At 47.9% G+C, this 24,003-nt stretch overlaps 1 protein-coding gene across 4 annotated transcripts in view; it reads left to right on the forward strand.

Annotated features, from left to right (window-relative positions):
• Osbpl10 (oxysterol binding protein like 10) overlaps positions 1–24,003 on the forward strand; it is a 242,830-nt gene that overhangs the window by 196,804 nt on the left and 22,023 nt on the right. For all 4 annotated transcript variants that reach the window (XM_042282183.2, XM_076577295.1, XM_076577297.1 and 1 more), the window contains one exon: positions 18,875–19,024. In XM_042282183.2, coding sequence (XP_042138117.2) covers positions 18,875–19,024 — 150 coding nt within the window. The remainder of the gene's footprint in view (positions 1–18,874; positions 19,025–24,003) is intronic.

The raw sequence follows: 24,003 nt of genomic DNA on the forward strand, positions 1-24,003 counted from the left end.
CTCAGGTGTCCCCCGAGGCCAGAGGGCGGCTCTTGGATTTGGGTTACAGGTGGTTGTAAGCCTCCATGTGGATGGACCCTTGGAGCTGAACTCAGGTCCTTTGGAAGAGCAGCCAGTGCTGAGCTCCAGCCTTACAGTTTATGGGACACTGTTAGCCAAAGGCCAGCAGTCTGTCACCTATCTGTGACACAGCTTGTTTGGTCCTTTCCTGTGAGATGGGAACAGCCACCGATGTTCAGTCTCCTCCTCACAACAGTCCCAGCACTCTGAGCACCGAGGGCCACAAGTCAGTCTCTCTCTCTCTCTCTCTCTCTCTCTCTCTCTCTCTCTCTCTCTCTCTCTCTCTCTCTCTCTCTCTCCAGGATTTCAAATATCTGCTCTGCCCCTGCCTGCTCTCTCTTTCAGCATGGGTCATATTTATAATTAGATGCCCAGTTCATCCATTCAGTTCACTAAGTGGGGGGAAATCTTGTAGACTTTATTTTTGTGGTACTGGGCATTAAACCTGGGCCTCCTACATGCTCGGCAAATTCTCTGCTTCTGAGCTTCACCTCCAAGCCCATAGAGTTGACCTTAAAAATATCCCCAGTAGCCAGCCTGGTGGGGTAGGCCTGTTTTAGTTAGAGATTCTATTGCTGTGAAGAGACACCATGACCACGGAAACTCTTATAAAGGAAAAACATTTAATTGGAGTGGCTTACATTTTCAGAGGTTTAGTCCATTATCATCATGGTGTGACATGGTGGATGCAGGCAGACATGATGCTGGAGAAGGAGCTGAGTGTCCTACATCTTGACTTGCAGGCAAGAGGAAGTGGTCTGTCTCACTGGACGTGGCTTGAGCATATATGAGACCTCAAAGCCACCCCCACAGTGACACACTTCCTCCAACAAGGCTACACCTCCCCAACAAGGCCACACCTCCTGATAGTGCCACTCCCTTTGGGGGCCATTTTCTTTCAAACCACCACAAGGCCCATAATCCCGGCTACTCAGGCAGGAGAATCAGGCCAGCCTGGATTACAGAATGAGTTTAAGACCAGCTTGAGAACTTAGTGTGATCATATCTCAAAATAAAAAAGTAAGTTAGGATATAGTTTGGTGGTAGAGCATTTGCCAAGCATGGATGAGGCCCTGGGTTCCATCCCAGGTACTGAAAAACGAAATGTTCTTTTCAAATCTTCCATGAATGACATAATAAAATACAGTAAAGGGTAGTGTTACATTAGGTTGTTGTTGTTGTTGCTGCTTTTGCATTTTGCTTTGTTTGAGACAGGGTTTCTCTCTGTAACAGTCCTGGCTGTCCTATAACTCACTCTGTAGACCAGGCTGGCCTCGAACTCATGGAGATCTGCCTACCTCTGCCTCCCAAGTGCTGGGATTAAAAGTGTGCGCCACTCCCTACCCCCCCCCCCTCTGGCTGTGTTAGTTTTGAGGAACAAATATTTGGTTTGCAGAGTAGTTCACATTTACCTTAGGAGATCAGTAAAGACCGCACTATGTCATCAAGGATGACCCTGAGTCTTCTGTTTCCACCTCCCAAGTGTTAGAAGATGACAAATGTGTGTTGGGGGGAGGGAGGAAGAGGGGGGTGTCAAACCCAGGGCCTCATGTGCACCAGGCAAGCACTGTGCCAATGGATCATCGCCAGCCCTTCAAGAACTTGTGTGATTGGCATCTGGCAGCCGGTGAGGTCTCTTACCTGCAGGCATGGCTGGGTTTCCCCCTATGGCTTGGGAGATTCATTTATGCTGCGCCCTCACGGTCGGTCCTCTTCCTTTCTGTCTTCACTTCTTCCTCCCTTTCTGTGTGTGGTGGTGATGTTTGCCCTCTTGGCCAGGCATTGCTTTTACAAGAGGAATGGAGAGTTCTGGTGGGTTCTACATCACACCTTGGCCAGTGGCATGTGTCTGGAGGACTTAATGGAGTTTGGTGCTGGGCTAAGTGCATCTTTGGGCAGTGTTCACCATGTCACCTCTCTGTGCCCCCACCCCCGGGACAGTGACTTTGTGACGTAAGCACCCGTCAGAGTGCTGGGGACACAGTCACCTTGGATTTTGTCCATTGTGAGCTGTTGCCTCATGAAAAATTAGCATCAAAGAGAACAATTTCTGTTCCCTGGCCACAGTTCCCAGAGGATCAAGCACCCTGATGCTGGCGAATGAAAAGGGCTTTTAAGTAGCACACTGTTGTGTATGGTTCCCCCACCCCTTCTCCACTGCCTCTTTTTCCTCCCCTTCATTCCTGTGGCCTCGGAGGGCAGCTGTGAACCAGAGGTGAAGCCTTGAAGAGATTGTAGCGATGTGGTAGGCAACATTTACTATTCTGTTTGATGTCCTTACCCTGGCCCTCTCCACATGACCCTCAATCTCACAGCTCTCTCCTTATCCCTGGCTGGCCTAGACCCAGCAGATCGCACCAGCAGCGAGGAGCCTCACCTCAGCTGAGTAGCTCACATTTGTATTTGTCTGTGGTGAATAAGTATCCCAACGTGATTTATGTGCCAGCTCTCGTGACGTTCACTTTCAAAGATGGAAAGTCAGCACTCAGCAATTTATGATCTCGGGGAAAGAACATTCTGGAAGAATGAAGCCAAGTATTTTTCATCTGTTCTGTAGGCTTTGCCTGATTCAGTCAATGAATGCTGCATCCCCTTTTGCAGTTTGAATTGAGTTCTGTAGCATTGCAGGAGCTCTCTGAGTGCTAGGTCATAATTATAAATTTTGGGATTTGTGGCATTGAGGTAGCTGGGAGCAGAGGGTGTGTGTGTGTGTGTGTGTGTGTGTGTGTGTGTGTGTGTGTGTGTGTGTGTGTAACTGAGGGTGAACTGGGGAATATCTAAGTTCCTGCTGATGTTGTTTGTACGTGTACAAATAGTGCCAGAGCAGCTGCTTATTTTTAGTTATATCCAGTGATTTTATGTGAATGCTCACGTGTGGGGATCCATGGACAACGTGTAGAACTCTGCTCTCCCCTTCCACCACGTGGGTCCCTGGGCTTGAACTCAGGCTGTCAGGCTTAGCGGCAATGCATTCTCCCGCTGAGCCATCTTATCCACCTCAGCAGGACCAGTTCTCTAGAATCCGCCCCCCCCCCCCCAATTCAGGGGTGGGTGCTGTGAGGACAGTCATCCAGGGTCAAGGGGTGCCCCGTCACCTCTCCGTCTCCGATGTGCGCTCCCTCCAGCCCCTCACCCCTGGACCCTTTCCTCGGTTTCTCGGCATGGCAGCTTGCTGCTCCGATCCTCACCTCTCCTATGTTGCACACCATCCTCTGTGTGTTCACATGTTGTTGCACATATGTGTTTCAGCACATGTGTGTGGAGGTCAGAAGACAGCTCCGGCGTCATTCTTTGAGTGCTGTCCATCTTGCTTTTGGAGACAGCATCTCTCACTAGCTTTGAACTCACCTAGTGGACGAGGCTGGCCAGCCAGAGAGCCCAGGCATCCGCCTCTCTCTGCCTCCTCAGCACTAGGACTACAAGTGTGCACTACAATGCCTGACTTCTTAACCTGGGTTGTGGGGCTCAAACGCGGGTCCTCACGGTCGCAAAATGCCCATGTGACCGACTGAGCCGTGCCTCCCCACCCTGGCTGCCGTGACCCTTTCTCTTTCTTGGCTCTCACAGTCCTAACCAGAATCCTCATCACTAGCATGGATGAGATGGCAGAAACCAGGCACCTGAGGGAAAGGGAATTCCTAAACACAGGGCAGAAATGGAACTAGTCCCAGTTGGAGGCCATGGAGGCCATGAAGGGCCGCATCATACTGCCCCAAATCCCTGTCAAACGTCTCTTCATCCTCTCAGAAGAACTGCTCCCCTCCTCAAAGAAGGAGAAAGGTGCATGTGTTTGGTTTCTGTAGTTACTTTAAGATGAGTAAATCCCAGCTGAGGAGACAGCTCAGATGGTGAATTGTTTGCCACAGAAGCATGAGAACCTGAGTTCAGTCCCCAGAACCCATTTCAAAACGATGAGTGTGGTGGGGCACTTACCCTGGAGCTGCAGAGGTGGAGACAGGTGGACCCCTGGGGCTCACTGCTGGGCCAGCCTAGCCTCTTTGGAGAGTTCTAGACCAATGAGAGACCCTGCCTCAATTAGGTGTATGGCTCTTGAGAAATGATAAGGGGGATGGAGATTGGCCTCTGGCCTCTGCATGAGCATAGATGTATTCACACCCCATATATGTGTGCACATGCACACACATACACAGGGAGGGAGGGAGGGAGGGAGGGAGGGAGGGAGGGAGGGAGGGAGGGAGGGAGGGGATACCAAACTTGGCTAGGGAGCTGGCTCAGCAGGTGAGGGCACTTGCCACCAAGCCTGACAATTGAATCCCTGGAGCCCACGTGGTGGAAGAAGAGAGCCAACTTTCATTAAAGCTATAAACTCTCAGCTCATTATTGTAGAGGTATTTTTACCCTGGAAATAGGTTGACGCAGGAATGGCGGACTTTTTGGAAACTGTGGTTTGGAATCCAGATACCTGCTTTGCAATTGTGTGCATCTGGATCTGCAGGGCAGCTTGTGATTTGGCTTTAGAAGATGTACATTATGTAATTCAGAGAGAACGAGTCCTTTGGGGGGGTATGCAAATTCTCGTGTTGGCCAGTTCCTTGCCTTGCAGTGAAAGAAGAAACAGAAGTGTGCGAAGGGAGTATTCCATTTACCTACGTCTTTGAAATTCCAGGATGAGGACTTCTTTAGCATTACATTTTCACTCAGCGGAAGTAGAGGGAAGTTGCTCGAGCAGGCTCTGAACCAGCTTTGGCAGGAGGGTTATGTAGACTCAAGTCCCCACCTCACAACAGCTGTGTGTGTTCGCATGTGTGTAGGTCATGTGTATGTGCAGGCATGCATGTGTGTGGGGCCATAGATTGGCACCGAGGGTCTTCCTTGATCATACTTTCCCTCACGTATTGAGGCAGGCTGTCTCACTTGAACCCAGAGCTCACTGATTGGGGTCTAGCCAGGCAGCACGCTCTGGGGAATCCCCCTTTTCATCTCTAGGGCTGGACTCCAGGTGGCTACATATCTGCCCAGCATTACGTGGCTGTTTATGTTGCTGCAAACTCTTTACCCACTGGGCCATCCCCCCAGCCCTCACAACACCCTCTGTGTAACAATCATGGAGAGCATGGACTCCTTGAAGGTCCATAGGGCCTAAGGTACCATGTGACAGCCTGGAGTGGTGGTATATACTTGTAATCCCTGACTTTGGGAGATGGAGACAGGAGGATCAGGAGTTCAAGGCCAGTCTCAGGTACATATCAAGTTTAAGGCCAGCCTGGGCTGCATGGTAACAGTAGAAAGGACAGATCTTATTTGATATAGTTTTGACCCTGCGAGGTGTTATAAAGTTCCTTGTCATCTTTGTAGGATACATGGGGGTGGGGGTGGGGAGCAAAATAATCGCATGTCTGAAATTGTAGGAATGAAGCATCAGTTACATCTCTTTTGACAAGCATTTGGATACAGAGGAAGGGTCTCTAAGATGCTCCTAGGTAAGGGATTAGGTCGATGGTGTCTTTCTGCTCTCCATCTATGGAGATTGGCAGAGAACTTTCAGACCAAACCTGTTTGTGCCTGCCTAAGAATGTGAGCACACACTTGGTAAGGGGTCAGAGCACGAATTCACTGTCATGAGTTCCCGCATTTCCAGGCTTCCTCTCGGCCTGGCACTCAACAGTAAATCAACCTTATTAAAACTGCTGTTTGGTCTCCCCGCCATATCCCTGTGGTGGGTATTAAGTGGGCTGGAGGACTCCTGAGGGTTGTTACACATATGGGGTTCCTGGGATCCAGGAGTTTACCAGGCATAAGCAATACCATCTGCCACTGTGTAATGGGGTGAACTTCATCAAAGGGCTTCTGTCCTGGTTTCATTCCATTGCTTTGATAAAACACACTGACCAAAAGCAACTTGGGGAGGAAAGGGTTTATTTGGCTTATACTTCCGGGTCGCAGCCCCTCATTAAAGGAAGTCAGGGCAGGAACTCAGGGAAGGAACCTGGAGTAGAAACCGTGGAGGAACACTGCTGCTGGCGGGCTCATGTGCAGTTAACTTCCTTACACAGCCCAGCACTGCCTGCCCAGGGGATGATGCCGCCCACAGTGGACTGGGCCCTCCTACATCCATTAAAACAAGATAGTCCACAGACCAACCTGATAAGGCCATTACTCAATTGAGACGCTGTCTCCCGTGATCCTGGGATGTATCGACAGTTAATACTAACGAGGACAGTTTCCTTTACTAACGTAGGCCAGCGCGGCCCCCAGCATAGCTTCCTCAGTTGTCGTCAACGGTGATTGGTTTTCCTTGTCTTGCTGGCTTTTCTGCAGAGGTCTAAGACACCCCCCACCCCCGTGACACACACAAGGAGCTAGGGGACTGTGGGGATAGCTCGGTGGGCAAAGTATGTGTCGCACAATCATGGGGACCTGAGTTCAGAGCCTCAGCACCCATGCACAAAGCCGAGTGTGGCAGCAGGTGCCTGTAACCCCAGTCCTGGGAAGTCAGACAGCTAGAATGGGGGGGTGCTGGGGGGTTCCCTGGGCATCCAGTCTATGTCAAATGAGGAGCTTTTGGTTTAGTGTGAGAGACCCTACCTCAAAAAACAAGGTAGAGAGTGTGAGAGTAAGACACTTGACATCTGCTTCTGGCCTCCATGTGTACACAGATGAGCACATACATGTGTGTATGTGCACCTGCAGGTACACACACACACACACACACACACACACACACACACACACACACATACACACCACTGGAGCTGATTCTCTCCCCGATGCTTTTTCCTTGGTCTATTAATGTTTCTGGAAATCTAGGCGAAAAATTGGTACAGGAGGCTTGCCAAAAGTTCAAGGCCAGCTTGGGCCACACAGTAAGATCCAGACCAGCCTGGGCTACATAGAAAGACCCTTTCTCCAGAAACAAAGGAAGAGAGGAAGAGAAGGAAGATAGTGAGGGAAAAGAAAGGCATCTTGAACAGGTCCCGATTAGAGCAGGGCAGTCTTTGGGAAATGCAGTCCTAAGTTTAGTCTGTCTCCAAAATTCCTCCCTCTGTCTATGGAGTGTAGTCCTCGACTAGGCAGGAAGCAGGGGGTGGCATCCAGAGACACCACCTCTTAAAGCAGGCTGGGGAACATTGACTTGATTTTGTTCCTCTGGGATGGGGCTGCCACTGAGCTGCCATGATGCAGCCTTCCTTGGTGATGGTGACTCTGTCTGCCATGTGGCCTGGGAGAATGCCATCAGTGAAGGGTTCCTGATGAGGCTTTCTTGTTCCATTATTCACAATACTGTCCCTGGCGGCCTGAAGATCAGTAAATGCCTCTTGCTTTTTTTTTTTTTTTTTTTTTTTTTTTGGTTTTTTCGAGACAGGGTTTCTCTGTGTAGCTTTGTGCCTTTCCTGGAGCTCACTTGGTAGCCCAGGCTGGCCTCGAACTCACAGAGATCCACCTGGCTCTGCCTCCCGAGTGCTGGGATTAAAGGCATGCGCCACCACGCCCGGCCTGCCTCTTGCTTTTAATGACTTGTAAATCATAACTATTTTGCATGTCCACTGCAAATTTTCCTTGCACCCTTTCTCACTTTGCCCTGGGAAGGTCTGGTGGGGATTTCCAGGTGGGAGGCAAAAAGGACTGGAATGGATGGATAAAATGAGGTGATTGGCCACCTGGAGCAGCCACCATGGCTGGAAACACAGCCATCTCCCTTGTCCAGTAAGGTTCCTTTCTGCGTCTGCTTTGGGGTCAAGTGAAATTTCTAGAACCTGGTCTCATGTCGAGGAAACAGTTTACTGACTTGCATGCCTCTGGGGAAAAGTGTCTGTCTGTCTCACCTTAGGATCCAGCCCAGAGGCAGGTCCTCAAAGGTCACTTGGGACTGGGTTTGGACGATCAACTCTGTCACACCCTTACCTGAGACCAGGATTAGGGAGCCTGATGCTTTTCTCGGCAGCTCCTCCAGCTCCATGGCCCTGGGACCAGAGTCCCCTGCTCTTCCTAACAGGTTCTGAAGGCTGGGGGTGGGGCAGGGCTGCTGAACACTGTGTCTGGAGGTGGTGTTGCAAGGTGAAAAGTTTGAGGTTCCACCACGATGCCAGTGCCACTCATACCACTGACGTGTTTACTCACAATGACGCAAGCTTACAAAAAAAGAACCTGCAGAACTGTGTGCTGAGATCTGTCCGTAGCACCATGCACAGAACAGATAATTGTACTTAGAAGAATAAAAACTCAAACACTGCGCTTCTGTGCTCCAGCCCCAGATGTCGTGGTTTTGGAAAACAGAGTGGACCCTGGCTTAGTATTTCCTTCCTTCCTTCCTTCCTTCCTTCCTTCCTTCCTTCCTTCCTTCCTTCCTTCCTTCCTTCCTTCCTTCCTTCCTCCCTTCCTTCCTCCCTCCCTCCCTCCCTCCCTCCCTTCTTTCCATCCTCTTCTCCTTCCCTCTCCCTACCCCTTCCCTCCCTTCCCTGTCCCCCCCCCCCCCCCCCGATTTGTAAAGCAGGCTATAGCCCAGAGTGTAGCTGAGGATAAACTTGAACTCCTGAACCTCCTGCCTCTAATTCCTGAATGCTGAGGTTCCTGATGCCATCATGCCTAGCCTGACTTTTCATTGTCACAGCTCATGGCTCTGATGCAGCAGGCCTGGGTGGCACACATTGACTGCTCCTCCCCGTCATATAAAACTTCTGCGTCATTCCAATCATCTGCTTTTCATCCTGTCTGCTCCTGGCCCTGCTCATTTTAGCTTTCAGGCCCATGGCTGCATGATTTGTGAGTGAAGCCAGGCAATTTAGCAGTTAGCAAGAGTGTGGATTCTGAAAGAATCATGTCCAGCATTTAACCCCAGTCTCTGGTGCTTACTCCTGAAGAAAGGCATTTCCTATGGGCAGGACTGGAAAGAATCCACCACCTAGCATAAGGCAGAGGTTGATGCTCGTTTGGGCTGTAGCTGAAGAAAGACAGTGCTGAATTCCATGTACTTGGGATTGCAATAGAGCCAATCCTAAGTGGATAGAGTTCCTGTGTGAATTTTTAGGCACTGGCTCCTTTTGTTTAGTTTTCATGACCGGAACTGCTTCATGCCAGCTTATTTCTTGGGTAGGGACATTGCAAAATCACCGTTTGTGTTTGGGATTTAAATTTCACAGCCATCTACTCCCTGTAAGCTTTATGCAGCCAGGAAGTTAAGCCCACTGACATGACAGCAGCCTGAACCAGGTGCCCTCAGAGAGCTCACCTGTGGGGCTTCAGAGGCAGGACGGCTGCTCCTGCCTTGGTTGTTAGAGTGCATCATGATGTGGGTGCTGATTCTGCAGAGAAATCCGTGGTGGGAACGAATTGAGGGGACTATAAAACCCTTATCGGCAGACTCACTGACATGGCAGAAATTTGTCCTTCTAAAGCAGTGGGTCGAAACCCCTTGGGGGTTGAATGACCCTTTCACAGGGGTCGCCTAAGACCTTTGGAAAACACAGCTATTTACATTGCAATTCATAACAGTAGCAAAATTAGAGTTATGAAGTAGCAACGAAATAATTTTATGGTTGGAGGTCACCACAGCATGAGGAACTGTATTAAAGGGTCGCAGCATTAGGAAGGTGGAGAACCACTGCTCTAAAGAGTCTCATGTGGCAGCCACTGGTTGAGTCCTTAAAATGCAGCTGGCTCACGCCCCTGTGGAACTGAATTTATTTTTAAAGCATTTTTATTACATTTTACTCATTGTGTGTCTAAGAGCAGAAGGCCCATGGCAGGGCACACGTGTGGCGTCAGAGGGCAGTGCTGGGAGTCCGTTTTCTCCTTCCATGATGTGAGTCCTGTGGACTGAGTTCATGTTGTCAGGCTTGGCAGTGGGCACCTTTGCCTGAGGAGGCATGCACTGGCTCTTACGCGTGCGTGTGTGTGCGTGCGTGCGTGCGTGCGTGCGTGCGTGTGTGTGTGTGTGTGCGTGCACATGCGTGCATGTGTGTGCATTGTTTGGGCATGTACGTATGCATGCTCAAATGTATGAAAGTGCATTTGTGTGGGGGTGTTGGGGTGTGTGTGGGAGGGGTGTGAAAAAAGCCACGCCAGCTTTTTCACGGGTTCTAGAGATCTGAACTCAGGTCCTCATGCTTCTGTGGCAAGCACTTACTGACTGAGCCACTTCACAGCCCCAAATTTTATTTAATTTTAGGTATTTTGTGGTAGTGAGGATGGAATCTTAGGCCTTGTGTGTGCTCAGCAAATGCTTTACTTCTGAACGACACCCCCAGCCTTTATTTAATGTAATTTTAATTGCTAGTTGCTGCTACGCTAGACAATGAGAGTCTATAAAGTAGCATGACAGATTAATACAGTTCTTTCTCAGGATCCTTGGGGATGGATCCTGAACTCTCATAGACTCTAGAATCCATGGATGCTTTAGTATCTTGTATAAAACATCCTAATTTTGGCATATGTGTATCATACTTCATCCCATCTACTTTACCACCTTAGAATTACTTAAATTTTGTTTTGAAATTGATTTATGTTTGTATTTTATGTGTATGGGTGTCTTATCTGCATGTCTGTGTACCATATGTAATGCCTGTGGAGGTCAGAAGAAGGCTGGATCCCTTGGAACTGGAGTTACAGACAGTTGGTAGTCACCATGTGGGTGCTGGGAATCGAACCTGGGTACTCTGGAAGAGCAGTTGGTGCTCTTAACCACTGAACCATCTTTCCAGCTGCCCCCCCAATTACTTTTAATACCTAATACAGTGTCAGTGCCCTGCTAATAGCTGTTTGACTGTACTCGTAGGGAATAGTGACAATATTTCTGTGTAATGCAGCTGCATTTTGTCCCTTCACACTCCATTCTCAATTGTTTGAATGGATGAATGTGGAACTGGGCAAGAGGAAATTTGGATGAGGAGCTGAGGTGGGGAGGTACCCTGTGTTAAACTAGCAATCTTGAAATGTTGAGCTAAGTGGACATTTTCCTTTGGTAGTAGGAAGTCAATGAAGGTGTGTGTGTGTGTGTGTGTGTGTGTGTGTGTGTGTGTGTGTGTGTGTGAGATTGAATTCAGGGCCTTCTGAATTTACCCTACCACCAAGCCACATTTCCATCCTCAACATAAGTAAAAAGAAAAAAAAGGAAAAAGGACTGAGTATTAGTTTAGTGGCAAAGTGTTTGTCTAGCATGCACAAGGCTCTCTAGACTCAATCTGCAGTATCGGTATATGTGTGCCAAAGTTCATGTTATACACGTAAAACACACACACACACACACACACACACACACACACACACACACACACACACAGACTTTTTAAAATAAAATGCCATGTCAAAGTTAACTAGGTTAAAAGGCACACTACCAGTCCAGTGCTGGCGCTGCTTGGGAAGGACCTGCCCTATGCTCCTTGAAGTAACGTTGGGAAACCCTGTGCAGCGTTTGGTGCTCAGAAGCCCTCCTCATCCTGTGGGGCCTTCTCCTCTCCTGGGCTACCGATGCTAAAGGCTCATCCTGTTTGCCTTGCAGCCTCTGCCTCCTGCATGCTAGCCGCCACCGTTCCCAGCGCTTTGGGTCACTGGCCTCCCCTTCTGATGTTGCTGTGGCCTTTTCTCTCTTTGGTTTTCTCCATTCCTTGATTCTTTCCTGTTCCCCTTTCACTTAGAAATGGCTGGACTCCAGTTGCCAAGAAGCCATGAAATGGGACAAAGAATGCTTCTGGTTCTTATTAATGTCCCCACCCATGTTTTTAAAGTGACAGCTGACTTCTCCTAGTATAACTGTCCCTCCCCAGTTATGCTGGGCTGATGACAAGTGTTGCCCAACCCCCCTCTGCACACTCCCTCCCCAGGAGTGCCGTCTCCCCGCCTTCCAGGGTGTGTTTTATTGAAAATTAACCTTTCTGCAGGTCGGCCCCTTTGCTTGGGAAGAGCACCTCTCCTTCCAGTCTATGCGAGCCAAGTGTGGTAAATGTGTGTGTATGTGTGGTTAGCCCAAGAAAGCCAGCTCAGCCCCTGCAAGGCAGCACGATTGTGACGTCATCAGCAGCCCAGTCAGCAGCTCCAGCATGGCAGTGGGGAGCAGCCTGCTGTGTGGACACGCTGTCCTCCAACCCGTCCAGCACAAGAGCCCAGCTTCTCCGTCGGGGTCCCCGTCGCTGCAGCACCGTCACGAACCGACCTCCACATGGCAAAATAAGAGCCCCTGCGTGCGGTGGTGCCTGCTGAGGCAAGTGGATCATCTGGGTCTGGAAGAGACTCCACACAGAGAATTGTACATGTGCAGGAGCCTTCAGCTGCTGCCCTGCATCAGGGCAGAAGGGCCACAGCTGGGCGAGGCCCAACTGAAGAAGTGTTCACAACATCTGCCTGTGGCATGGTCCTGCCTAGAGCAGGCATCCGTCCGCTCCACAGAAAGTCTCTCTGCCTGCAAACCATGGCCTACTTGTGGGGAACTAGACTCAAGCACCAGAGAGGCCCTTCCAGAAGAGAATGCCCACCTGTGCTAAGCGTGGAAAGGACAGTAGGTCACCAGGAGCAACTATTTTTGCTTTCGTATGACAGAACTTTGTGACCCTGTGTCCTCAGGGGAGGCAGCTTTTTCAAGCATGTGATAGTGAATGCCTTGCACCTGGTCTTCATGGGATCTGAGTGACTGGTTGGGGAACGGAGGACAAGGAGCCCAGTGATGTTTGCTGGGCCTCGGGCAGACCTTGCATGACCTGGGATGGGACTGGCACAGGTGTGGGGTGGCTGCATCCTTGCATGCCACTGTGCCAGCTTTTTTGTGACACTCGGCTGTTTAGATGGGACTTGTTGGGATGGGAGATGTTGCTTATGTGAGAGCACACTGGAGGATTATGCAGTGACTGTGGGAATTCGGATAAATACACTCTGCATAGAAAATGATGAGCTATAAAAGTACTAAGTTCTTGATTTGATGGATTCTGTAAATGTGGTCAATAATAACAACATGCCATTAAAACAGAAAAACATGAAGCAGATGCAGTAGTGTCCACCTATAATCCCAGTGCTCAGGAGGTAGAGGTCAGAAGGTCAATTTAAGCTATGTAGAGAGTTTGAGGCCAACCCAGGCTGATAAAGGGCTTTGACATGCTTGGGGACCCTGTCAGACAGCACCCTTATAAGTTGGGTGCTGAACCAGATAGTCCTCTACCATAGTGCCTCAAATTGAATCCCTGGAGCTAAGGCATTAGACTGCTAGGCAGGTATAGAGAAAACAGTACATTCAAATTCTGGGCATAGACCCCATTACTGAGGGCCAGGTCTGTTATGGGAGAAGGCAAAATTGCTAAACAAACATCATCCAAGGAAGGGACAACCCTAGGAAAGCCTCCATGTGGTAACATGACTAGGGGGTTGGCACGGGGCACCTACCCTGGAGAAGTGAGTCTGTTTTGTGAGTTTTCCTGGAACTGCCCCCACACTGTAGTTAAATTACATCTCTGGGTTGAATAAGACAGATTGGAATCGCTTACTTGAAGTTTGCATTTGTGTTGAAGAATGGAGATTTCTTAGAAATCACAGATGGTGTGTTCCCAGTGGGCCCTTGAGGCCATGGGCCCAGCACAAGCCATGGTTGTCTTCCGGCTTTGGCTGCTAATGGAGAAGTCTTGTGGTCTCCTGGATGGGACATAGTGGGCAGGCTGTATTCACAGAGGGTTCAGCTGGACCATTTCCAGCATGCGCCGTCTCTTACATGGGCTCACTGTTCATCATTGGGGACTGAGGTCAGCCAAGATGCATAGTCTATGAAAACTCAAAGAATATATGGGTTCTCACTGCAAGAAAACTGCCCAGGCACAGGTGTGTGTGTGTGTGTGTGTGTGTGTGTGTGTGTGTGTGTGTGTGTGTGTGTGAATATGTGTGTTGTGTAATGTGTGTATGTGTATATATGTGTGTATGTGTGTGTTGTGTGTATGTGTATATCATGGTGCATGTAAATGTGTGTTTATGTATTATGTGTGTCGTGGTGTATGTGAATGTGTGTGGGTATTCAGAGGCTAAGGAAGGCATTGCATCAGAGTAAGGTGTTATTCTGCACCATCCTATTCCCTTGACTCAGGGCCTCTCCCTGAGCCTGGAGCTCCTCTCTCTCTCTCTCTCTCTCTCTCTCTCTCTCTCTCTCTCTCTCTCTCTCTCTCTCTCTCTCTCTCTCTCTCGGCTAGCCTGGCGAGCAGGCCTTAGAGCCTCTGGTTTCTGCTCTGAGTGCGGTTCCAGGTGGATGAGGGGCCGTGTGCCCAGTTTACTGTGCCACTGAGCTATCTCTAGCACCTCCCCTTTTGGACAGGGTCTCATGTATTCCAGACTGGCCTAAAATTCATCATATAGCCAGGATTGACCTTAAACTTCTGATTCTCCTGCTTCCAGCTCAGGAGTGCTGGGATTATCACTGTACACCACTATGCTCAGTGTGAGATCAAAACCAGGGCTTTGCACATGCTAGGCAAGTATTTTACCAACTGAGCTACCTCCCCGGTGCCCCCAGGCCAAGGAGTCTTGCTGTGGGTACTGTAGACCACCAGGGAATGTCCAAACCCCAGACTTCCTGTTTAACCTCCCATCATCCACTAGATTTTCACTTGTCTTTCCCCACGTTTTAACAGACACAAGCCACACTGATACCATATGCCCTGAGGAGCTCGTCTGGTAGAAATATTGAGCAATAAATTTTGTTTTTATTTTTATCTCATTTTTCCAAAGCCTACTTCTCTTTAAAACATGTTTTAATTCCATTTTATCTTCAGGCTAGTGTACATTCAAGCTAGTGCTTTTGCTTTGTTGGTGAACACCAAAGGTGTTAGTGTACAGGGGCACCAGGAGAGATGTGTGTTACCACAGAGGGCTGACAGGGGATGATGAGCCCCTCTGCCTGGCTGTGGAGATTCATATTTGGCTCAAATGACAGTTGAAAGTCAGTAGCTTTGATTTGGTTTCTCAATGTCTTAAAACAATGTCTCATGTAGCCTAGGCTGGCCTTAGCATTGCTATATAGCTAAGGATGACCTTGAACTTCCGATCCTCCTGCCTCCACCTCCCAAGTGTTGGCATTACAGGCATGTGCCACCACACCTGTTTTATGTGGTGCTTGGGATCAGACCTGGAGCTTTGTGTTTACTAGTAAACACTACTAGTTAAGCCCCAGGCTCAGCTTGGTTATTAGTGTCTTTGAAATCATGTCAGAAAGGCAGAATCAGCAATGCCTTACCCTGCAGGAGGAAGGGTTTGAGCCTTTGATCTCCATGCACAGCCTGGATCTTCAAAGCCTCCATTCCCAGTGGTGCCTGTGAAGGCCAAGTGCTTCATGGACACAGACAGATGATGTTCACATCATCAGTTAACCAGCTCAGTGCTCCCCTGTGTCTCCTTCACCACACTCGGGACTGAATTCTAGTGTGGGTAGAACCCACATGCCCTTAAGACAGTCACTATCAACATTAATGAATGAACCCAGGTGTAGGTAGGTAGGTGTGTGTGTGTGTGTGTGTGTGTGTGTGTGTGTGTGTGTGTGTGTTTGAGACAGAGTCTTTGTAGCTCAGGACAGTTTTAAACTCATAGCAATCCTCCTGCCGCAGCCTCCCAAGTATTGGAATTACAGGTGTGAGCTGTCACACCCTTCTGTTTTCTTTCGTTGAAAACTGGTTATATGCTTGCTGGTGGATAGATCTGTTTCTAAGCCGTTCTGTTACTACCATGCCGCCTCCTATTGCTGCTAGTCTTATTATTAAGGGCAAGTTCTGAGAAGCTTCGAGGGACAGTGAATAGTGGTGGGTCCTTGTTTGAGGTCAGGGCAAGTTTGCTAAGCCTCCCTGCCAGTGAGAGGATGTCACCATGCTCCTCTCTCCCCAACAGGAGTTCTGGCTCATCCATTATCCTGCCCATTGCTGGGGAGTGGATTGAGTAGCTTCCAATCCCACCAGTGGACCGCTATGTGGAGTTGACGAGATGTTTGTGTTTGCATTAATAATGTTCAGGGGGTTGGTCACGGGGGATCTTGCAGAAGACCTTCTGGCTACTACTGAAAGTTGGAACAATCTGGGTTTGAATTTTGGGTAGATAAGAGCACAGAGCTGGGGATGGTCTGGCATAAATGATTCCCAGTCTGAGCTGCCATGTGTTTCGTTCACAGTCTGCTTTCTGAGTGTCTGGTGTCAGATGGTTCATGGACTTCACAACCATCTTTACCCACCCCCAATTCCATCAATTTTAGTTCCTTTCCCCCCAAAAGCAAGATACGCAGTGGGTCCCTTCCCCTTCTTCCAGCCGCCCTGGGGACTATGCACAAGCCAGTGCCTGTTCCCTGCAGAGGGAGGGAGTGGCACAGTCAGTCCCCTTGACCCTGGGAGAGATGCATGTCCTGGGGGACTTCTGCAGTGTCAGGTTGGAATTGCAAGCCCACAGTGAACAGAGCACCCATGGGACACTGGCCTGGAACCCACAAGAGAGAGAATGAAACACCAGAGGGAGGTGATGGAAAGGGGTGCACCGTGAACCGCTGTCAGCCTTCACTGTTCAGAGTCCACAGCCACAGCCCGGGTAGGAAGCCACCACACCAAACAGAGAGTGGGTGTCAGCTAGGCAAAGCCGGAGGAAGTGGAACGCAGCCTTGGGCCCCAACTGCAGGCTAGGTTCCCACCCTCCTCTCCCAACTTCCCTTTGTAAATTCCCAGCATCTCCACTCCTGCTGCCCCTCTTCCTGCTGCCCCCTCTTCCTGCTGCCCCCTTCTTCCTGCCCCCTCTTCCTGCTTCCCCCTCTTCCTGCTTCCCCCTCTTCCTGCCGCCCCCTCTTCCTGCTTCCCCCTCTCCCTGCTGCCCCCTCTTCCTGCTGCCCCCTCTTCCTGCTTCCCCCTCTTCCTGCTTCCCCCTCTTCCTGCCCCCTCATCCTGCTTCCCCCTCTTCCCGCCGCCCCCCTCTTCCTGCCCACCCTCTTCCTGCTGCCCCCTCTTCCTGCTTCCCCCTCTTCCTGCTTCCCCCTCTTCCCACCACCCCCCTCTTCCTGCTTCCCCCTCTCCCTGCCGCTCCCTCTTCCTGCTGCCCCCTCTGAGCTTTCTTTGCTAGCATGGAATGCATGAGGGGTCCTCAGTTACTTTTGAATGCTCTAGTAAAGCAACTTGCCAGAGATGTCCTGTAACACCCAAGAGGAGAAGGTTGGAGACAAGGTGCATGATGGGACTTGGGCCCCAAGGGCTTTCCTGAAGCCTCTCCCTTTATTAGAGGAGGTGAAGGATCCTTTGGAGGCTGTCAATAGCAGATTATATTTAAATTGAAATTTGAAAATGGCTAGCCCAGCTGGGAAGAGTACCAGGGTTCTCTCTGGAGTGGGGGCTGGGGGTAGGTGGGAGGGTGGAGAGGTTGGGGGTGGGTGGAGGGGAACAGCCAGCACATAATGTGTGTGTGCCTGGACAGACACAGTCCTTTAATCACTGATACCCTGTGTGTATTAGGAATGCATTTAAATGCAAGACACTTCTAATAAGATTAATAAATCATTGGTTTTTGCAAGGATATGTGAAAAAAATCTGTGTCTTTTTATGTTTAATACCTCTGAATCCTTACATCTCTCTATGAGCCTATCATATACACTCTGTTGTTCATGGTTGGATACAAATCTAGAATGTTTGCTTATAGTATTTAAGGAGGGTCCACAAAAATGTGGGCTGGTGAAACAGGTTGGCACAAACCCAGGGATGGCACATCGCAATGTTTTTGATTGTCACACACTAGAACATACTGTGCGCATCAACTTCCCCTTGTACAGTGTGTCTATTATCTTGCCCATTTTCTGTGTCGTGTGAGAAGTACTGAATTGGCAAATCAGCGTCAAGGAGAAAGAAGGGGATCAGAAGCCTGTGCTCCCTGCCCCTCCCCCCCACAGTACTGTGAAGTTCCAGAATGGTTCCTAAATTTTCATTTTTTTGTCTCTTTATACCAGTTGTCACACTTCTTTAACTTGATAGAGTGATCCTTTTGGATTTGAGTGGAAATCATCTCGGAGTAAAAACTTGCAGAAATAAAGCAATTTTAATTAATTTGAGGGGGACGCAACTTTTAGTGCTAAGCCCTAGAACATTTACGTTATACGTAACGTGTACAGGGTGTGTAAGTTCCTATGCTGTGCTTGGCAGTAGCAGGGTTGGGCTGGGGTCACATATGTGTACTGTGTGTTGGTAGAGCTGCCCAGCCTTTTGATCCTGTGATAGCATGTTGTCGTCTTACAAAGCTCACTCTGCAGGCCTGAAATTAAGTTACCAAACCGAGTAAATATACAAATATTTAAAAAAATCAAGGGCCAATGAGAGGGCTCAGTGGGTAAAGGCGCTTGCCTTCCCAGCCTGATGACATGAGTTCTATTCCCGTATCCTACATGGTGGAAGAGAAAAATCTGACTCCTGTAAATTTTCTTCTGATGTCCACACTGGTACTGTGGTGTGTGCATACACATGTACACACACACACACACACACACACACACACACACACACACACACACAATTTTAATTACAAAAATACACTTAAAGTAATCACAATATATATATGCTTTCTACAGGGTGGACATGCCTAATGGTTTATTAAAAAGCATTCACTTTTATTGTTTGTCTATTTTTTAAACCAGGGACAGTCCTCCCATCCAGGAGGCCTAAGCCCAGATATGGGGCATGTGATAAGGGAGGTGCAAGTGACCGCAGCGTAAGACCTGACCCTCGAGAGGCTCAGCCTCCACCTGCGGCAGGATTGCTCTGTGGGGACACGACCCGGGACAGCCCTGGCTTTGTGTGGTCACCGTTAAGTCTGTGGGTTAAACATCCAATCAGAGGGCGTTCCTGACATCTAAGGGACCGGCTGATGATTGTCCATGGTTTTATTTCAGCCAAACTCGGGCCCTGAACTGGTTTTGTCTGAAGATGAACAAAGCGACAATGAAGACAAGGAAGAGACAGAGCTGGGTGCCCTGGAGGATCAGCGCAGCGTAATCCTTCACCTCATCTCACAGCTGAAACTGGGCATGGATTTAACCAAGGTGGGCCGGCGCTGCTGCGGTGCCGTCTGTCTGTCTGTGTGTCTGTCTGTCTTCAGGCCTTGCCTTCTCTCACGGTGGCTAGGCAGGGAGGCCAGGATAGGGAAGGGCTAGCCCTGGCTTACACTGTGGATAGTTTAGGAATAACTGGGAAAGACCCCCAGAAACCTCATACCTCACCACACACACACACACATACACCCCTCACATACAAACATGCACAGATACCACAACACACTTACATAGGCACCTCACATACAAAGACACAAACATACACAGACATCTCACATACCAGATGAAAACACAGAGAAACATACATAGACACCTCACATACATACACAGACATCTCACATACCATCTATACACACACAGAGAAACATACATAGACACCTCATATACATACACAGATACCACACATATATCTCATATACATTAAAACACACAGATACTTCTCATACCATACACAGGTATATATGAATATATGTACTCACCACACACACAGAGATACCTTACACCACTCCATATTCCCATATGAGATGGGGATGAGGAGAGAGAGGGAGGGAGGGAGAAAGAGAGAGAGAGGATTTCATGTAGCCTGAACTGATTCAAACTTCTGTTCTTGCCAAGGCTGGCCTTGAACTCCTGACCATCCTGCCTCCTCCACCTTCTAAGAGCTGGGATTATACATGAATGCTACCACTTCTGGCCTTTATTCTTTCTTTTTCTTTCCCTCTCTCCGTTCTGTCTATCTTTCTTTGTTTCTTGAGGTAGAACTTTGATGTCTATTATCCAGGCTGGCCTCAAATCCCAGACTCAAGCCATACTCCTGTCTCGGCTTCTAAAGCACTGATGCTGTAGGCGTATACCACCACATCCAGCCAGAAAGATCATTTTTGGGGTGACTTTTCATTCAGACTAGAAAGCCTCCTTTTGGCTCCCTGGAGCTACTGTGTGCTTACTGCTTGCTCTCCGGGGACTAGGGATGAATGATAGGTTCATGGCAGTGTCCTAGAGAAGGTTAGCCTGCAGAGGTCATTGTGACACCACAGCCATGGAGAGGAAACCCAGAGGGAATGGAGCCAGGAGGAAGGCCACTGTATCTGCGCAGCCTTGAGGCCTTCTGAAGGCTGCCATTAGCTTTCACAGCAAGTCTGTAAGGGGTGGGTGGCGTTGCTGGTGACTCCAAACCCGGAGGTGGGTGGAGAGGGTCATGGCCCTGCAGGCACACAGCGTTCTTCCCGAGTGCATATAGGGAGTCCAGTGTCCCAACCACTCATGTCTTGTACAGCGGCAGACACCTCACCCCTCACCTCAGCAGTAGCCTCATTCTGTAGGCAGCAGGAAGGAAGCCCTGCAAGTGAACTGAACATTGCCTGGAGTCCTGGGGCACTGAGAGGCTACGGAGAGTCTGGACTTTACAATTTGGTCTACGTGGGTTCCCCTGGTCATGGTGTCTCTCTGGAAGGGTCATGAGGATGGGAGGTGGCAGGCAGAGGGCTTAGCCCAGTGCTGGGCACCAATTGTGCCACTGTTCTTATCTTTATAAAATGCCATAGTGTGATGCTGGGCTCTGGGGTATTGGCTAAAGAACAATGAACAGAGAGAGATGGGGCAGCCTGCATGGGGTAGGGCGTCACTGAAGACCAGCCAGCATACTGTGGATGTTCCCACCGAGGCCAGAGCAGCTCCCCAGAGAGCACAGCCTGCAGAACATTTCAAGCGTTGCTTGTGTACGGTGAAATCTTCACCAGTGAGTCCACCAAGACTGGGCTGGAGCCAAGAGTGGACAAGGAAGCTTTGTAGGTCCGAGGAGTCTCTGAAGAGGAAGGTGACAGAGCATGGTGACCCATCACTCAGAGATGACAGGGAAAGACTGTAGTTGGAAGTTTCTCTGGTCCTGCCTTGCCTAGCAGTCTGGACGAATCTCTCCCACCCATGGTCCTGCAGACGCTTATAAAATAATCACTCAGAGGCTCATATTAATTACAAATTGTATGGCCTATGGCTTCAGCTTCTTGCTAGCTAGTTCTTTCATCTTAAATTAACCCATTTCTATTAATCTATATGTTGCCACGTGGCCATGGCGTTACCTGTCTGCTGGCATCTTCTTGTTCCTTCGGCAGTGACTGGTGTCTCTCCCACCCACCCTTCATCTCTCTGTATCTCTGCTTGAATTTCCTGCCTGTCTGTAAGCTTTCTTGCCATAGGCCAAAACAGCTTTATTTATTATCCGATAGGAGCCACACATATTTACAGCATATAGAAAGACATTCCACAGCACTTCCCCTTTTCTATCTAATCAAAAAGGAAGGTTTTAACTTTAACATAGTAAGATTATACATAACAAAACAGTTATCAAGCAAGAATTACAGTTATAATATCTAGTCTATTTGTATTTGGCAAAATTAAAATATGTCATTTATCCTATTTTGTGAGTCTAAAGTTTTATATCTAATTTATCTTTTATCATGACTAAGGAAAAGTATAATTATAACTATCTAGTCTTCAACTCCATCAAAGATCCCAGAAGGATATAATATTACCTGAGTAGACAGGAAGTGCATGGCAAGTAACTTCCATAAATCTAGAAATGACAGAGACATCTGGCTCCCTGGACAGTCATCCAAAGTTCCTCTGTAATGTTGGGGCAACCATCTTCAGCCTATAGACCTAGAGTCTCTAGCATAGCTTTCAGTGAAGCAGGAAATTTTAAGGACTGTTCTGCCCATTCTGGCAAAGTTCGTCAGTCACATCTCCCCATGTCCTGTAGAATATCTGGCAGTTTCTTCTGTGAAACGGGAACCTGAAGGACCATCTTACCTTGCAAAGTTCAGTGGTCACCTTCCTATGCATCCTGCATGTCCAGTTTATACAGTATCCTGTCAAGCAGTCAAGGCAAGGGCACTTTTTTTGCCCAGTAGCTAACTTTTGCTACAAAGAAAGCAAACTCCATAATGAGTTTCTTCGATGGCTATCATCCTCTTTGAAATAATTGGTGTTGCCAGGAGCAGATGTGTGTCATTGTCCAGAAAAGTCAAAGTTTTTAAAACATTTTAAATGCCATGTTCTGCAGGTCTTTGAAGTGTTTGAAGATTACCTGCCTAATTGAAATATACCTTTGTATACCTAAAAAACTTAATTAACATGACTATAGGTTTGATTATAATAGATGACTATTAATCTGTATTTTTAAATTATATTTTACAATTTTAAATGAATTGCATAAACATAATACCTTAAACAAGAGTAGAAATATACATACAGAATAACAAAATTAACTTTAAATTTGTATAAATATACTAAAATCTATAGTAATGTAAAATATTTCAAATGAGTTGTTGCTTTTTAAAAGTAGATTCAATAATCTACACTTTTATCCTATCTATATCCTACATTTCTATATCGTATCCCCCTTTCTTCTTTTAGAAAGAGATTGACTATGACCAATAACAATTTGTAACCAACCCCTAAACAAAGACAAATATCCATAATCCATTTTTGGGGGGGGGCAGGGAGAATGTGGGCATAGTCCTCTAGGCTACTTCCTGCTTATTAAGGGCAGTGTTAATCTTATGGGGATCCTGAGAAAATTAAGAATTATAGTTAAATCTTGGCTGTAGTAGTCTGTGAGGCTGGATCTTTTCATCAGTTGCTTTTAAGCTGTTTTGGATGTTGGATCATCTGGACCATGGCTGTCATCAGAGACCTTTCAGGGGGTCTTGGTTGATTAAACCATATTAGCCTGGAAGCAATCCATGGGTTCTCAACTGTGGAAACAAAATCAGAACCTCTTTTCCAAAGCAACATATCCTTAGGCATAAATTTTGAAGTCAAGATACCTTAAAATATACATATTGGTTTAACTTGGTTGCCCCTACAATCAAATGTCTCTATGCACTTAAAAATCTCCAAAATAGGGCTGGAGAGATGGCTCAGTAGTTAAGAGCCCTGGCTGTTCTTGTAGAGGTCCTGAGTTCAATTCCCAGAAGCCACATGGTGGCTCCCAACTATCTGGCATGCAGGAAGAACACTGTATACATAACAAATAAATCTTAAAAAAAAAAAAACCCAAAAAACAAAAAACAAAACTCCAAGACAATATAATAATATGCATTACCCAGATTCTTTGTGTAATTTCCATCCTTATGTGGCTTAACTTTTATATTATTCTTACTGTCTCTTTAAAGACTTTATTTTTTAAAACTATCTATAAAACTGTCTTTATATAGCTGCCTATATTCCTTTTCCTCTCTCTTCCAAGCCTACATATATTTTTACACATATTGTAAACCATTTAGAAGTTTTTTCCATCTGAATCTGTCCTATTGTATCTGTAATCATTTTTTGACAGGGGCTCGAAGAAGACAGATAAGCTTCATTTTTTAATGCTGTGGGGTTTTATTTATTGAGGCTGGGTCTCATGTAGCACAGGCTGCCCTTGAACTTGCCACATAGCTGAGGATGACCTTGACCTCCAAGGCCTGAGATTATAGGTGTGCGCCACCACATCTGGTTCCCATTTTGTTTTTTGTTTTTGTTGTTTTGTTTTGTTCTTGTAATAGGATCTTGTGTATCTCAGCCTGGCCTTGGACTCACTGTATAGCCAAGATTAACTTTGGATTTCTGATACTCCCATTTCTGCGTCCTGAGTGTGGGGATTACAGGTGTATGTTAACAGTTCATGCAGTTTATGGGGATCGAACCTAGGGCTTTGTGTGTGCTAGGCAAACACTCTACCATTGAACTACCTCCCCAGCTCAGAAAGTTGCCTTGGAATGTTTTTATGGGGTTCAGTATAAGTGAGTCTGATTCCCTGGATGATTGTGCTACTTTCAACAAGGCCCACACTAAGGACCCCAAACCCCTTATTTCTCTCTTCTTTTGCAGCACATGGCTGATCCCTGTCTCTCTGCTGAGAGAGTAAGGCCTACTCAGTTCCTCCCCTGATTTCAGCCTTCTTGCTGAATATATCTACTAGAAAA

This window comes from Peromyscus maniculatus, chromosome 7 (genome assembly GCF_049852395.1).
Source record: "Peromyscus maniculatus bairdii isolate BWxNUB_F1_BW_parent chromosome 7, HU_Pman_BW_mat_3.1, whole genome shotgun sequence".
NCBI classification, from domain to species: Eukaryota; Metazoa; Chordata; class Mammalia; order Rodentia; family Cricetidae; genus Peromyscus; species Peromyscus maniculatus.